Source organism: Heloderma suspectum, chromosome 1 (genome assembly GCF_057233095.1).
Source record: "Heloderma suspectum isolate Gila_16-S chromosome 1, 16-S_ref, whole genome shotgun sequence".
Lineage (NCBI taxonomy): Eukaryota > Metazoa > Chordata > Lepidosauria > Squamata > Helodermatidae > Heloderma > Heloderma suspectum.
In genome coordinates, this window is record NC_139458.1 from 36,118,653 (window position 1) to 36,132,444 (window position 13,792).

Here is a 13,792-nt window from a genome sequence, read left to right on the forward strand (position 1 = left end):
ATTAAATATCCTTGTTTTACTAAAAGACTTGTTACGCCACTAATTGTTTATAACATATTAAATGAAACTGCATTGTACGTTGAGCAGTAAGTATGAGAAAACAATAGCTCAGAGTTGAACCCAAAGGAAAACACAAATATCTTAGGACAAGACCTTTCAAAGTATTGTTATGGGATGGGGGTTTGTCAAGATGACCCTTCAGGATCACTTCCAGCTCTGTGGGTGTTTCTACATTAAGCAAAACCCCCACATCCTTTCCAGAGCTCCCTGCTTGCGGTTTCTTTGCGGGATTAGGAAGGGCTTCTTTACACGGCAGCCATGTGATTTGAACTGAGGGAGTCCCTTCCTCCCTCCTTCCCTCCCTGGCATGTGTGCAAATGGGTGTGTGTGTCTTGTTTTCATAGCTGCTGCAGTTTTTTTTCCAGCCCCCAGTAAACCTCTGACTTTAGAGATAATACCACGGCATAAGTCTGCAATCCTGGGCACACTTACTTGGGAGTAAGCCACATTGAACTCAGTGGGACTTACTTCTGAGTAGACATAATATCACTCTGTAAGTCTACAACCCTCGGCACACTTGCTTGGGAGTAAGCCCCATTGAACTTAATAGGGTGCTCTGAAACAACAGAGGACGTTACTTCTAAGCTTGGTGGGGTTGGGGATCAGATGTGTCTCCCTTCGTTGCAGGAAGGCATTTTACCCTCTTCTCCCTCTGATTTAGAAATGCAGAGGCAGGAGATGCCCTCACGCCTGTCAAATCTGCTCAGGTCTCCTTCTCTGCAACCCTGCTCCCATTCTCAATGCCTTCGTCATCCTGCACCCCCAGCAACCGAAAACAAACGCCCACAGCAGGGAGACAGAGTGGTTTCTTCTGCTATAGGAGAATTTCACGTGGAGGTCATGGCACTCCTGTTTCGTGGGCTGGGAAAAATACTACATTTTTTGCATTTGGGGAAAACACAGGATAGGCTGGGGAGAATGGCAGGAGACACCCTGGAGGGTAAACGGCGTCATCTAAAGAACCCGCAAACTTCCATGACAGAGCCATCTCAAAAGCAGGATAAAAGCTCTGTGTGATGAACCCCTGTGATTCTTAACTTTAAGATTTCTATGGGTAGAGTTATCAGAATAGCTTGCCCTAAGGCAATAACTCTGAAGACCTGACAAAAGGTTGGTGATAGCCTGTAATATTTTGGTGATGTCTCAGTGGAAGCTAAGATGGCCCAAGAAGGCCTAGGGGATGGGTGGAGAGGATTATTTCTGCTTACCCGCCCCCCCTTAATGTTTTCCTTTTAAATTTTCCCTCCTATTGACTGCAATGAGAATTAAGTATGCCAGCTCCAAGCCTGGTGTACTTTCTTGGCCTGCTTTCTTGGTCTGGGGAAAAAAGAGTTCCTGGATCCTGTGGAACCACAGCCTCCCCCAGCACACCTCAGCATGCCCCAGAATTCCCCTTTCTTGTCCCCTCCATGCAGGATGAACCGTCAGCAGTGGCTGCCGAGCTTTCCATTTTCACACTGAGAAGGAGGTCCATAGTATCCTCTAGCCCCTCATCTGCCCTCCCTGAGAGCTTAGGATTACTCCCTGAGTAATTATCATGTTAAACAATTAAGGGAGCAATCCTATGGCCGCTAGACAGTGGCTAGATGGCCATAGGACATGCTGTTTTCTGGGAACTGACCTCGCACTCTGAGGTTGGTTCCTGGAGAACCGACCTCCCCTCAATTCCGCGCTGCCTTGGAGGCAGCGTGGAACAGCCCCATCCTCCACGCTTGCAAGAGGAGCGCGGAGTAGCCGGACAGGGGCATAGCTGGGGGTGTTCTGGGGTGGGGAGATCGTAACTGCCTGTATGACACATCTTAGGTGTCGTACAGCAGCCTCCTTCCCCACTCCATCCTCCGTCCTAGACAGCATTCGGCTGTCTAGCCGAAAAAGCAGGGCAGGAGAGGAGCCGAAGGAACGATCCCCTCTGTGCTTCTCCTGCCCTGCTTTGGATAGGTGGTTGCCTCCGAGTTTGGAGGCAGCGGCCTATCTAGATAGGATTGCTCCCTTAATGTCCTAAGTATGCATGCCAAATGCCCAAATCTCTTTATTTTATTAGTGTGTGTGTTTGTGGGGGACATGATTGATTTGTGTTGATATCACAGCTGTAGTTACTATGAAATACTAAAGAATTAAGAACAGGTGAAGTGCCAAGATACTGGAGGTGGGTAAATGTTGCAATCTTCAAAACGGAAGAAAAAGAGGATCCAGCCAACTACCAACTGGTTAGTTTATAGATTATTAAGCAGTCAGCATGTGAGCATTTAGAAAAGAGGATTGTGATTAGAAACAGCCAGAACGGGTTTGTCAAGAACAAAGCATGCCAAACTAATGATCTCTCTCTCTTTTTTGTTGTTAGAGTTACTAGCTTGGTAGATCAGAGGAATGCTGTGGATATAGTATATCTTGATTTCAGCAAGGTCCCTCACAATATTGTTGTTAAGAAATTGGTAAAGTGTAAGCTAGATGCTGCTGCAGTTCAATGGACTTGAAGCTGATTGATGGACTACACACACAGAGTGCTAACCTAGAGAGAAGGGACAAATGGGATACCACAAGGTTCTGTCCGGGGCCCAGTGTTTCTCAACATTTTTATAAATGACTTGGAAGGATAACTAATAGTTTAGAAGACAGAAGCAGGATTGAAGATGATCTTGACAGGATGGAGAACTGCAAAAGCAATCTCGGAGAGCACATAGAGAGGGTGTTCCGGTGGACAGGGAGGGGAGGGGCCTGGAGAGGTCAGGATATGAGCTATCCCAAGGCCTCTCCAGCATCCTGCCCTCGCCCTCTGATGCACCCTAGCTAGATGGGCGAAAAAGCCTGGCTAGCTAAAATGCAGAGTGGGAGGAGTGGCAGAGGTGATGATCACCTCCGCCACTCCTCCCACTCTGCACTGGATGTTCATAAACCTCTGAGTTCGGAGGCTTATGAGCATTAGGTGTAGAAGTAATAGGATTGTACCCTAATACAATTCTAAGTTGCATCAACAAAAGTATAGTATCCAGCTCATGAGAAATAATGGTAGGCTTCTATTCTGCTTCGGTCAGACCTCACCTGGAGTACTGTGCTCAGTTCTGCATATGACAGTTTAAGAAGGATATTGACAAACTGGAACATGTCCAAGGAGGGCAACAAAGATGGTGAGGGGCCTGGAGACCAAGTCTGATGAGGTTTTGGTCTGGAGAAGAGATCATTAAGAGGTGATATGATGCCCAAATGACAAGAAAGGGAATTTTGATTTAAACATCAGGAAGAACTTCCTGACGGCACAAGCAGGTCAGCAGCGGATCAGACTACCCTGGAAGGTGGTCTCCTTTGTTAGAGGTCTTTAAGCAGGGGCTGGATGCCCACCTATCAGGGATGCTGTAGCAGCAGATTTCTCACATTGCAAGGGGTTGAACTAGATGACCTTTGAAGCTCCTTCCAACTTTATGATTCTAAGAAATGTTCTTAAAATATGCTGCTTTTTAGAAGTCTTTCATTTTATATTGTGTTATGGATGTTGAAAACTTTGAAACTGATTGACTGAGGTGGAGATAACATTCCCACTGCCTAAGGAATAACTTTCTTAGAGGAGGTAGGGAACTGAGGCAAGAAGGGGCTCTGACCTTGGCTGGCTCCAAGGGGACCTCAAAGGTTTAAGTGGATCCTGGACAAAAGGTTCTCTGGAGGACCCTCTTCTGTCATTGGGCTGTGGTGGGTTTATCTAGCGGCAGCGCTTCAAGCACAGTGTTGGGTGGCTGTGTGAAGCTCCCTTTTAATTTCCCATGATGCTCCAGAACAACACTAGATTGGGGGTATTGTGGGAAATTAAAGGGGTGGCTAGATCCAGCCACCTAGTACTGCTTGGAGTGCTGGGCCAGGGAAAAATTTAATGGTGGAGGTAGGACAAGGCAGGCATCAACAGTGGGCCCAGACAGGATGCTGGGGAGGGGGCGGTCTGGCAGCTAACCAAGGATGCCAGGTGGTGACACCGGCCCTGTTTCTGCGCCTCTGACAGTGCTTAAGATCTGGAGGGGGCAGGAAGGGACAGGAAGTCTAAGGGGAATCCAGCGGAGAGACAGGCTGGCTAAAGGAAGTGGGGCAAAGTAGATAATAGGCTAAAAAAGGGACCTGAGGAAACTACAGTGTTTGCTATAGAGTGGAATATATTAGGGTCATTTTCAGAGAGAGAAGCAAACAGGAAGTAAGGACTAGAAGAGAAAGGGAGAGGGAGTTGCAAGGTAGTGAAATGCAATGAAAGTACAATAAGCAATGCAATAAATCATGAAATGCAAAAAGTCGTGACCGCAAAACAGAAGGTGCCCCAACAACCTTAATGGAAGAGAGTTGAACTCTGTTGATATAGATGAGTGGCTGTCAGTGTATCATGAACACTTCTTTGGACTGCTAAAATTAATTAGTGTATCAGCAGTTTTCAGTGTTGCCACCTTCTTCCTTGTGTGTCATGTCTTTTAAGATTGTAAGCCTGCAGGCGTTTTACGGATTCCATATAAGCCTGTTGGAATCCCTGTTAGGAAAGGTATGTTTTCAGTAGCTGCCAAAAACCCAGAAGGGTTGGAGCCTGCCTAATTTATAGTGGTAGGGAGTTCCAGACAGTGGGTGCTACGATACAAAAAGCTGTGATGGACCAGACCTCCAAAATCTTGGGTACCACCAATAGGGTATCTCCTCATGAGCACAGCAACCGAGCAGTCTGGGCTTGGTTGATCTCTTAAGTATCCTTGTACTGAGTTGTTTAGGGCTTTGTAAACAAGTACCAATCCCAGTAGTAACATATGGCTGTGAGAGCTGGACTATATGGAAGGCTGAGCGCCGAAGAATGGATGCTTTCGAACTGTGGTGCTGGAGAAGACTCTTACGAGTCCCCTGGACTGCAAGGAGGTCAGATCAGTCAATCCTAAAGGAAATCAACCCTGAGTGCTCATTGGAAGGACAGATCCTGAAGCTGAAGCTCAAATATTTTGGCCACCTAATGCAAAGAGAAAACTCTCTGGAAAAGACCCTGATGCTGGGAAAGACTGAAGGTAAAAGGAGAAGGGAACGGCAGAGGATGAGATGGCTAGATAGCATCACCGATGCAATGAATATGGACTTGAGCACGCTCCGGGAGAGAGCGGAGGACAGGAAGGCCTGGCGTGCTGTGGTCCATGGGGTCACGAAGAGTCGGACATGACTTAACGACTGAACAACAAAACAAGTACCAAACCCTTAAACCTGGCCTGGCGATATATCGGCAGCTGGTGCAGTTCCCTCAGCAGAAGCATAATATGTTGGCTATAAGCGACTCCTGTTATTAACCTAGCTGTGGCATTCTGCACCAACTGCAGCTTTCAGACCAACCGTAAGGGCAGCCCCACATAAAGCCCATTTCAGAAATCCAATTTCGAAAATAAAGTAAATACTTTGCTAAAGTATGCACAGTGAAGTAAAAAGGGCTAAACATGCAAAAGCCCCAAGTAAATAAACCATGAACCGAACAGTGAAAAGGAATATGGCTTTAGAATAAAAGACAAAAACTGAAGTATTCTGAAAAAGGTGGAGACAATTAAAATATTATTGTTTGTGAATACAGGAGCAACTTGCAACTTGTTGTGAACTGCCCAGAGAGCTTTGGCTATTGAATGGTATAGAAATGTAATCAGTTAATTAAATACATCAATATCAACATTCCAGGTCAGCATTCCCCGACTTGGTGCTCTCCAGATGATTTGGCCTACAACTCCCAGCATTCCTGAACATTTGTCATGTTGTCTGGGGCTGACGGGAGGTGATCCAAAATATCTGAAAGGCACCAGGTTGGGGAAGGCTGGTGTCCAGTGTATAGCCTTCCCCAACCTGGTGCCCTCCAAGTTGCTGTGGACTACAACTCCCAGCATCCTCCAGCCAGCATGGCGAATGGTCAGGAATGCTGGGAGCTGTAGTCCAACAGTATCTTGGCGAGCACCAGGTTGGGGAAGGCGGCTTGCGTACCGCCTCTTCTCCTTGGCTTCTGGTAGCCGGCGCCATTTTGGCGCTAAAGCCAGGCGCAACTACATTTCCCAGGATGCCCGGGAGAGGCGGTAGCGCCATCTTGTCTGGCTGAACGCGGGTTCTTTGTAGGGGTCAAGGAAGCGGCGTCGCCGGAGCCTCCCGTGGGTTGACGCGATGGCTCTTTTCCCTGCTTTTGCGGGCGCTGCGAAACCGGGGGAGACGCTGGCGAGCGAGAGTGAGAGCTCCAGAAGAGGTAATGAACTCTCCTGCTCCCCGCCCTCGTCTATCCCAGTGGACTAGTCCTCACGGGTTGCTCTTGAATCTTGAGGTCGGTCCCCGCTCTCCCTTCGGGCGCCTGTTCCCAAAGTGCCTTCTGTAGGGGCGCGCTGTTCTCCTTCAAGGAAACAAGAATGCCCGTGGTCCTTGCAGGCAAATGTTCACGGCCAACTGCTTTGTTTTGATGCTGAGCACCCAAGCGGACGCTGTGTGCGTGTGCATGTGCGTGTGTGGGGGGGGGGGTTATACAAGTGGACAGTGGGGGACAGCGTCCCTCATATCGCAGCATCACACGCCACCCATAAGAGCCATGCTGGATCAGACCAAGGGTCCATCTAGTCCAGCATTCTGTGCACACAGTGGCCAGCCAGATGCCACGGGAAGGCCACAAGCAGGACATGAGTGAAACAGCACCTGCCCGCCCATATTCCCCAGCAGTTGGTGTACATATGCATACTGCCTCTGGTTCCGGAGGTAGCCTATAGCCATCGGGACTGGTACCCATTGATAACTTTATCCTCCAGGAATTTGCCTAAACCCGCTTTAAAGCCATCCAAATTGGTGGCCATCAGTACATCTTTTGGTAAAAAGGTAAAGGTGCCCCCAACCAGTCGTGTCCGACTCTAGGGTGCGGCGCTCATCCCCGTTTCTAAGCCGAAGAGCCAGCGCTGTCCGAAGACGCTTCCGTGGTCATGTGGCCGGCGTGACTGAACACCGAGGTGCACGGAACGCTGTTACATCTTTTGGTAGCGAATTCCATAGTTTCACTGTGCTCTGTGTGAAGACCCTTCGAAGGGGTCTCCTTTTTCTCCTGCTCCATTCTCTGTGCAGAGGGAGTGCTGTTTCTTATCCTTAAAGGAGCCTTGATGCAGGATCAAATTGAAGGTTCATCTAGTCCAGCATCTTCATTATGCAAACCTTTAAAATGCACGGAGATTCTGAACCACAACAAGGTGGCAGCCCATAGCTGGCTAAACGGACAGAGATGTGCTGAGGTCAGGGATAAGTCTGACTTATTTCTTAGTGCACATTGCTTAGAATTAGGCTGTAAATCTTATTTAAAGATAAAGGGATTTTGGAAATACTTGTATGCCTGGATTTGGTAAACAAGCAGAACTCATCAACACTTCTGAACTGGTGGAAATCCCTTGATAAAATTATTGCAAAAACAGACTTGAGTATTAAGCATTAAAATAACTTGGGGCACAATCCTATTCACGTTTGGACAGAGAAAAGGCCTACAACTTCCAGCATGCCCCAGCCAGCATTGCTGGATGGGGAATGCTGGGAATCACAGGAATTTTTCTGTCTAAATATGCATAGGATTGCACCTTTAATCTATGCCACTCTTTGCCACCCATAACTTTGTATATGTGATTCCATCAACATTTATGCTAAGCAGCATAGAACAGCCAACCATGTACTACAGCAAATGATGTTGAGTATTCTCTCCTTGTGGAGCCGATGTTGATTGGGCATTCTCATAATAATGTTGCTGATTACCCTCTTTTCAGATAAAAGGTAAAGCAGATACCATGTTTTCTGTGGTTTTGTCACATTGGTTTCTGGCCTTGTATATTTTCTCTCTAATGCATTTTCTCTGTGTTCGTTCCTAAATTAACTAACAGTGCAATCCTATGCATGGCTACTCAGAAGTAAGCCCCACTGAATTAACTGAATCTTAAATTAACTCCCAGGAAACTGAATACAAGATAGCAGCCCAAATTACTCTATTGTTCAGGCATAAGTGGAGACTTTCCTGAGGCCCCAAAGTACATGGTGTTTCCAAAAATAGTTTTCACTGGCCCTTGATTATCCTTAAATAAAATGTGTCCAAGCTGCTCTCACCATGTTATAAAACAGATGGTGCTGATAGCTTCTGTCAGTTAAAGATGTTTTCTTATGTTTTTTGTGAAAGTTGAATTATTTAATTCTGAGGCCTGGTTTGATTGTGTCATGTTACATGGTTTGCTCTGGAAATAATGAAAGGGACTTTTTAAAACACTGTTTTCTAGGAGTAATGATCCATGAACTCGAGTGTTTCATTTGTTTCAGTGACGTGGGGCAGAAACTTTTCCCTGTGCTTTATTTTTCCCCTGAAAATTCTCCGGTTTACTTTTTCATTAATAAAAGTGAATGTATGCCAATTGCAAAAACAATATTAGGCAAGCTTGGCAGTTTCAAAGTTGTAATTAATGTTTTTCAGGTGATTATCTTTAGCAAGTATGTGAGGGAATACATATGTCATTGAAATACATATATGTCTCAGAGTGAAATGCAATAAGTAGTGAAATACAATGAAAGTACAATAAGCAATGCAATAAATCATGAAATGCAAAAAGTCGTGACCGCAAAACAGAAGGTGCCCCAACAACCTTAATGGAAGAGAGTTGAACTCTGTTGATATAGATGAGTGGCTGTCAGTGTATCATGAATACTTCTTTGGACTGCTAAAATTAATTAGTGTATCAGCAGTTTTCAGTGTCTTTGGTTTTTTCCCTTTAAATTTAAATAATATAAAGGAAGTACATGCTATTGTCTTTAAATTTTTACAGATATTCCAGTAAAAATACGTAATATAACACTTGTGCTTTAATTTTTTTCCTCAGATATTTCAGGTCAAATATTTGTGGTGTATTTGGACAAAAAATTAACATGGGGTACTTTTTAAAATCTTTGTTGTTTACTAAATACAAGTAAAATAAACATGCTAAATTCAATCTCTCTAGGGCAGGGGTGGCCAGCCTGTGGTCCTCCAAGTGTTCTGGCCTGCAACTCCCATCAGCGCTAGCCAGCATAGCCAATGGTGAGGGATGAGGGGAGTTGTAGGCCAAAACTTCTGGAGGGCCACAAGTTGCCCACCCCTGCTCTAGGGCATCAGAACTTTTCCTGATGCAAATGACTCTAATTTGCAATGGAAATTTTTCCAGTGGAAATTTTCTTATGCAAATTAACCCAGGTCAATGTGTCTTGGCTTCATGAAACTTCCATATACAGAACTATAATACATGATTATTATTGATGTCCTAATCACATTTGTTGTAAGCTGTTTTGTCCACTGACAAGATAAATCCGCAGCTTTAAAAAACATAATGGTGATTTTTAAAAGAAATTGATCTATATTTCTTCTGTAACTGCAGAATTGAATTGGCTAACCAACCCAAGCTTCCGCAATGAAGATGCACTGAGACTTCATCAGCATGCTTTAGAGGTCACAGACCCCATCCCGGAGAAATCCCCTCTCCAAAGGTATTGTGTTCTTTGGCACCTTTCAGCATAGCCCCTTGTACTCAAAGACAAGCAGAAGTGTGTGCCCAGACTTACAGATCAAGCATGGTTGCTTATAAAATTCTAGCAACACCCTGTGTTTATATTCATTAGATCACAAAGGTCATTATTTAAAGTCTCCCTTCCCCTTTTATAGATACAGTATAATTCTTCATTCTTCAGTGAAGAGGAAACTTTATAGTCACTTTTCATTGGTTGCTGCATGTTCTTGAGGACTTTACAGGGTTGCTGGATTATTTTGCCTTTTTTGATGAAAAGTCATTTAGGATGCAATCCTGTGAAGATAGTTGGTGGCCTCCGAACTCGGAGGTTGCCAAGTATCCACTGGAGGGTGGCAGTGTCTGCGGAGGCATAGAATAGTTCAGTGTCCTGGCTCTGACCTTGGAGCCAGGAAACTGTGCTCCCTGCCTCCTCCCCCTCAGAGCCGGCGTGGAGAGAACCATGCTGGCTACCTCTCTGTGCATGGAAAACAAAGTGCAGAGATGGGGGAAAGGGGGCATTTCAGGGGGAGGGGAGGAGACCGGGGTGGCTGCACTGCAACCTATCCTATGGTCGCTCCAGTCCTCCTCTGAGGTGCTGCTGCTAGAAGGGCAAAATCGCCATTCTAACAGAAATGCAGGGTGGCTGGAGCATGGAGGTGAAGATTGCCTCTTCTGTTCTCCTGCCCTGTATTGGATACTTGGCAGAATCCGAGTTTGGAGACTGCCAGGTATCCACATAGGATTGTGCCCTTAGAGAGCCATTTTCCCTGCTATAAAGAAAGATTGCCTTTATAGATGTGTGTTTACTGTGAATTACTGTGTTTACTGTGAATTACTGTAAATAAGAAGATTCTTGTCCATGGATCTTTTTGATAAACATACAACTTGATCTTCTACACAGTTAGCTGTGCCTAAGTCTTAGACAGGCTTAGCCATGCCTTACTCTGTCTAGAATTGGTCTGCTGGCTACTTGATGCAAACTGTATTTTGAGCTCCCTGCTTCAGAAGCAGTGCATTACTATTTGATGGTATTTTGATGACCACTCATCATTGTTAAAATGGTACTTGCTTGAAGCAAGCCAGTATTACCAAGGTTGCAATTCTAAGCACACTTTCTAGGAAGTAAGTCCCAAATGCTGCTCTGGTGTGTCTCCTGTCTTCAGGAGAGGCTCTTTGGGGGCACAGAAGGCTGCATTAGGAAAGGGGTCCCTGAAAAGCCTTGGTATGTACATATGTACACACACGTATGGAGAAACACACACAGATACTATGCTATTATTGATGTAATATCCTCCCCAGTGTATCAGAAATTCCTCAGCCTCTTCAGATTTGAATATTAGAAAATGTGAAAACTTTGGGCCAACTACAGAGGCAGGCAGTTCTGTGATTCTTCATGATTTGTGTGTGTTGTTAAGAAACAAAAAGTAGCAGTGGGAGGCTGAAAATTGCAGTAAGACCCACTGAACACAGCGGGTCTTAGTTCTGAATACACATGGATAGGATTGTGCTGTATGCCAGCTTGCTAAAGTCTCCTGAAATCTGGGGCCAGTTTGCAAAGAGGTTTTGTCCTGCTTTCAAGAAGACCTCACCACCCTCAGAAACACATTCAGCTGCATAGCATGCAATCAGAGGGATCGTGGATCCAGCAGGCAGTGAGTCCCATGTTCAGAGTGGGTGGAAAAAGTCCCACTGTGATTATGGAAATATCTGCAAGCTCTGTTTGGGATTGTACAGTTCTTATGTTGTGTTAGTCTCTCAGCAAGGAAAACATCATGTGTAACCCAGCCCTTATCATCACAACTATGAACTACAGTTGCCCTTTTCACTTTGTTTTGTATAACTTGTTTTGTGTTTGGGCACATAGAACTTCCTAAAATGCTTTAGAATAATTAACCATTTAATTCCAATCTCTTCCATCATGTTAGTTCACACACAAATTTCATCCATCTTTTTAAAAGCCATTTTGTAGCATCCCCTGTCAGTTTTTTGTATTTGTTTTTCCATAGCTTTAAAAATTGGATTCTGAATATTATCAATACTGTGGATTTTGTTCTTAGTTTTTGTCCATTTATAAGCAGAACGACTGTCAGCGTAGGAGAAAATGAAGCCGGTGAAAGTTTTCAAAAATCTGCTAAGAAAAGAAAGAAAAAGAAAAAGCAGCGGGATCACAAAAAAGTAAAAAAGAGAAGTAGAAGGGATCAGAGCACCAGCGAATCAGACTCTGAGGATGCAGAGGATCATAGAAATAATGGAAAAGGAGGAGCAGAACTGAAGTACGTAAGTACATGTTATTTCTGAACTTATATTGGTCCTGAACTTTTCTTGCTATTTCTGAACAACACTGTTCACCAAGGCATTTCAGACATGAGAATAAGACTACAATCCTAGACACACTTAGCAGGCAGTAAGGCCTGTTGAACACAGTGGGATTACTTCTGAGTAAACATATATAAGATTGTGCTTTGAATCAGTGGGAATGGTTGTGGACTAGGGATGCATTAAAGACTTGCCCATGCCTGCTGTCCTTTTGTCCAGTGACATGTTTTCACCCAGGGAGCCTGGAGGGAGTAAAAGGCAGCAGTAATGTAATTTGTAGAGTATCACTGTTCTAAATGGCTCCTGAGACTAGAAGGGAGGAAAAAGAAGCATCAGGTTGTTGAGGTGAGGTGGAGGAGAAATGGTACAAGCAGGGATGATATTTGAGGAACAAAAGTGACCAGGCTCTTTGGCAAAGAAAAACGTTGATACGTGGCTTTCGAGCTTAGGAACTTGGGCATTCAGTTGGCTAAATAAAAGTCTCCTGTTGTGTCTTTGATTATTGTCAATAGAGAAGAAGCATCTTTTATATTTTGTTATTGTATTGCATGCTTTGCTTAGCTTGGAAATAGTGGAATGGGAGAAGAAGATGATGGTAGGTCTGAGTATAGTCGGCACAATCACCCTGATGGCTGGAGATAATGGTATTCTCTCTTACCCAGCTCAAAATGTGTTCCCTGATTTTTTCTCTGTCTATAAACTTGATACAAATAACATGTATACATTGTTTGCCACTAACGTATTTTGTAAGCCAGAAATATACAAGTGTGTACTGGATGCCTTTTGGATGTATTCTGGTGTCTTTTGGATGGGTATTGGATGCCTTTTGCATGCCTCTGAAAACATTGATTGAACTGTTGAGAATAATCAGTTGAGAGTCGGGGCAGCAGGAAGGATACCTTTAAAAGACAATGTAATATCAGTTATTTTAACCTTTTAATTGTATTTATTTATTTCGGAATTTATAATTTCAATTATCAATCCTGACTTTTGATATTCATTAAGATGCTGTGCTCTTCATCTCCCACCAACAACAACCCACTCCCTGCACGCTTGGAGATAAGTTCCAGGAAAATCAATTGGATTGACATCTAAAAAGATTTGGCTTCCCTTTAGCCATTCTGCATACATGGTGCATAAGTCCATGGGAAGTATCCAAGTCAACAGTAGCACTAATGTAAATTTTTTTACACTAGCATAAGCATCTGCTAGCAAATCCAATAGCATTAGCTGGCGTACCAGATTTCTCCAGAGAAAGCCTTGAGCCAGCTAATGCTACTGCTGTTGCCTTAGAGCTTGCTTACACTAGAGCAACAAAATTTAGGTTAGCATTATTGTTGACTTGAGTACTGCCCTATGTATAAAAGTTATGCCTCATTTTAACATTTCTGTCTGTAAAGTAAGTTGTGGGTTCCTTGGGAATATTATGTTTAAACATCTCCTGGATTCCTGAGTGCACTCTTTCATGACTGATAAATTACCAGCGAAAAGCTGCTACACCATAAGTCTTCCTTCTGAGATTAGATGTCTTGTTTGTACAAAATGGAAATTAAAAAAAGTTCCTCCTGAAGTGCTGTGTTGTTGCTAGTAAATCTTATCTACTGTGCCTGCCACTGTCACACTGAAGAGTTTTTTTCCCCTTCAATTCTTCCCTTTCTTTTACAGTAGATTCAGTCTGTCCCTTAGGAATCCTTTAATTCAACTCTCCCTTGACGTTGGCACTGTAAACTTCATGCACAGGGATGGCTCTGTATAAACAGCAAGTCATAATAATAGCACAGAAGGCCTTAAAATAGTAAGCCACAGTACAACTGACTATTAAAATAACAGCTCAGGAAAGGTAAGTATACAGCATGCCAATGCAATGCCAACTAACTCCAAAAGAATAAGTCATCAGATTAAGAAAGGAAACA

At 44.2% G+C, this 13,792-nt stretch overlaps 1 protein-coding gene across 1 annotated transcript in view; it reads left to right on the forward strand.

Moving 5' to 3' along the window:
* Positions 1–6,093: 6,093 nt before the first annotated feature.
* The window catches only part of NRDE2 (NRDE-2, necessary for RNA interference, domain containing), a 37,764-nt gene continuing 30,065 nt past the window's right edge, over positions 6,094–13,792 (forward strand). The window contains exons 1-3 of the mRNA XM_084840857.1: positions 6,094–6,271; positions 9,435–9,543; positions 11,642–11,836. Coding sequence (XP_084696983.1) covers positions 6,193–6,271; positions 9,435–9,543; positions 11,642–11,836 — 383 coding nt within the window. The 5' untranslated portion in view covers positions 6,094–6,192. The remainder of the gene's footprint in view (positions 6,272–9,434; positions 9,544–11,641; positions 11,837–13,792) is intronic.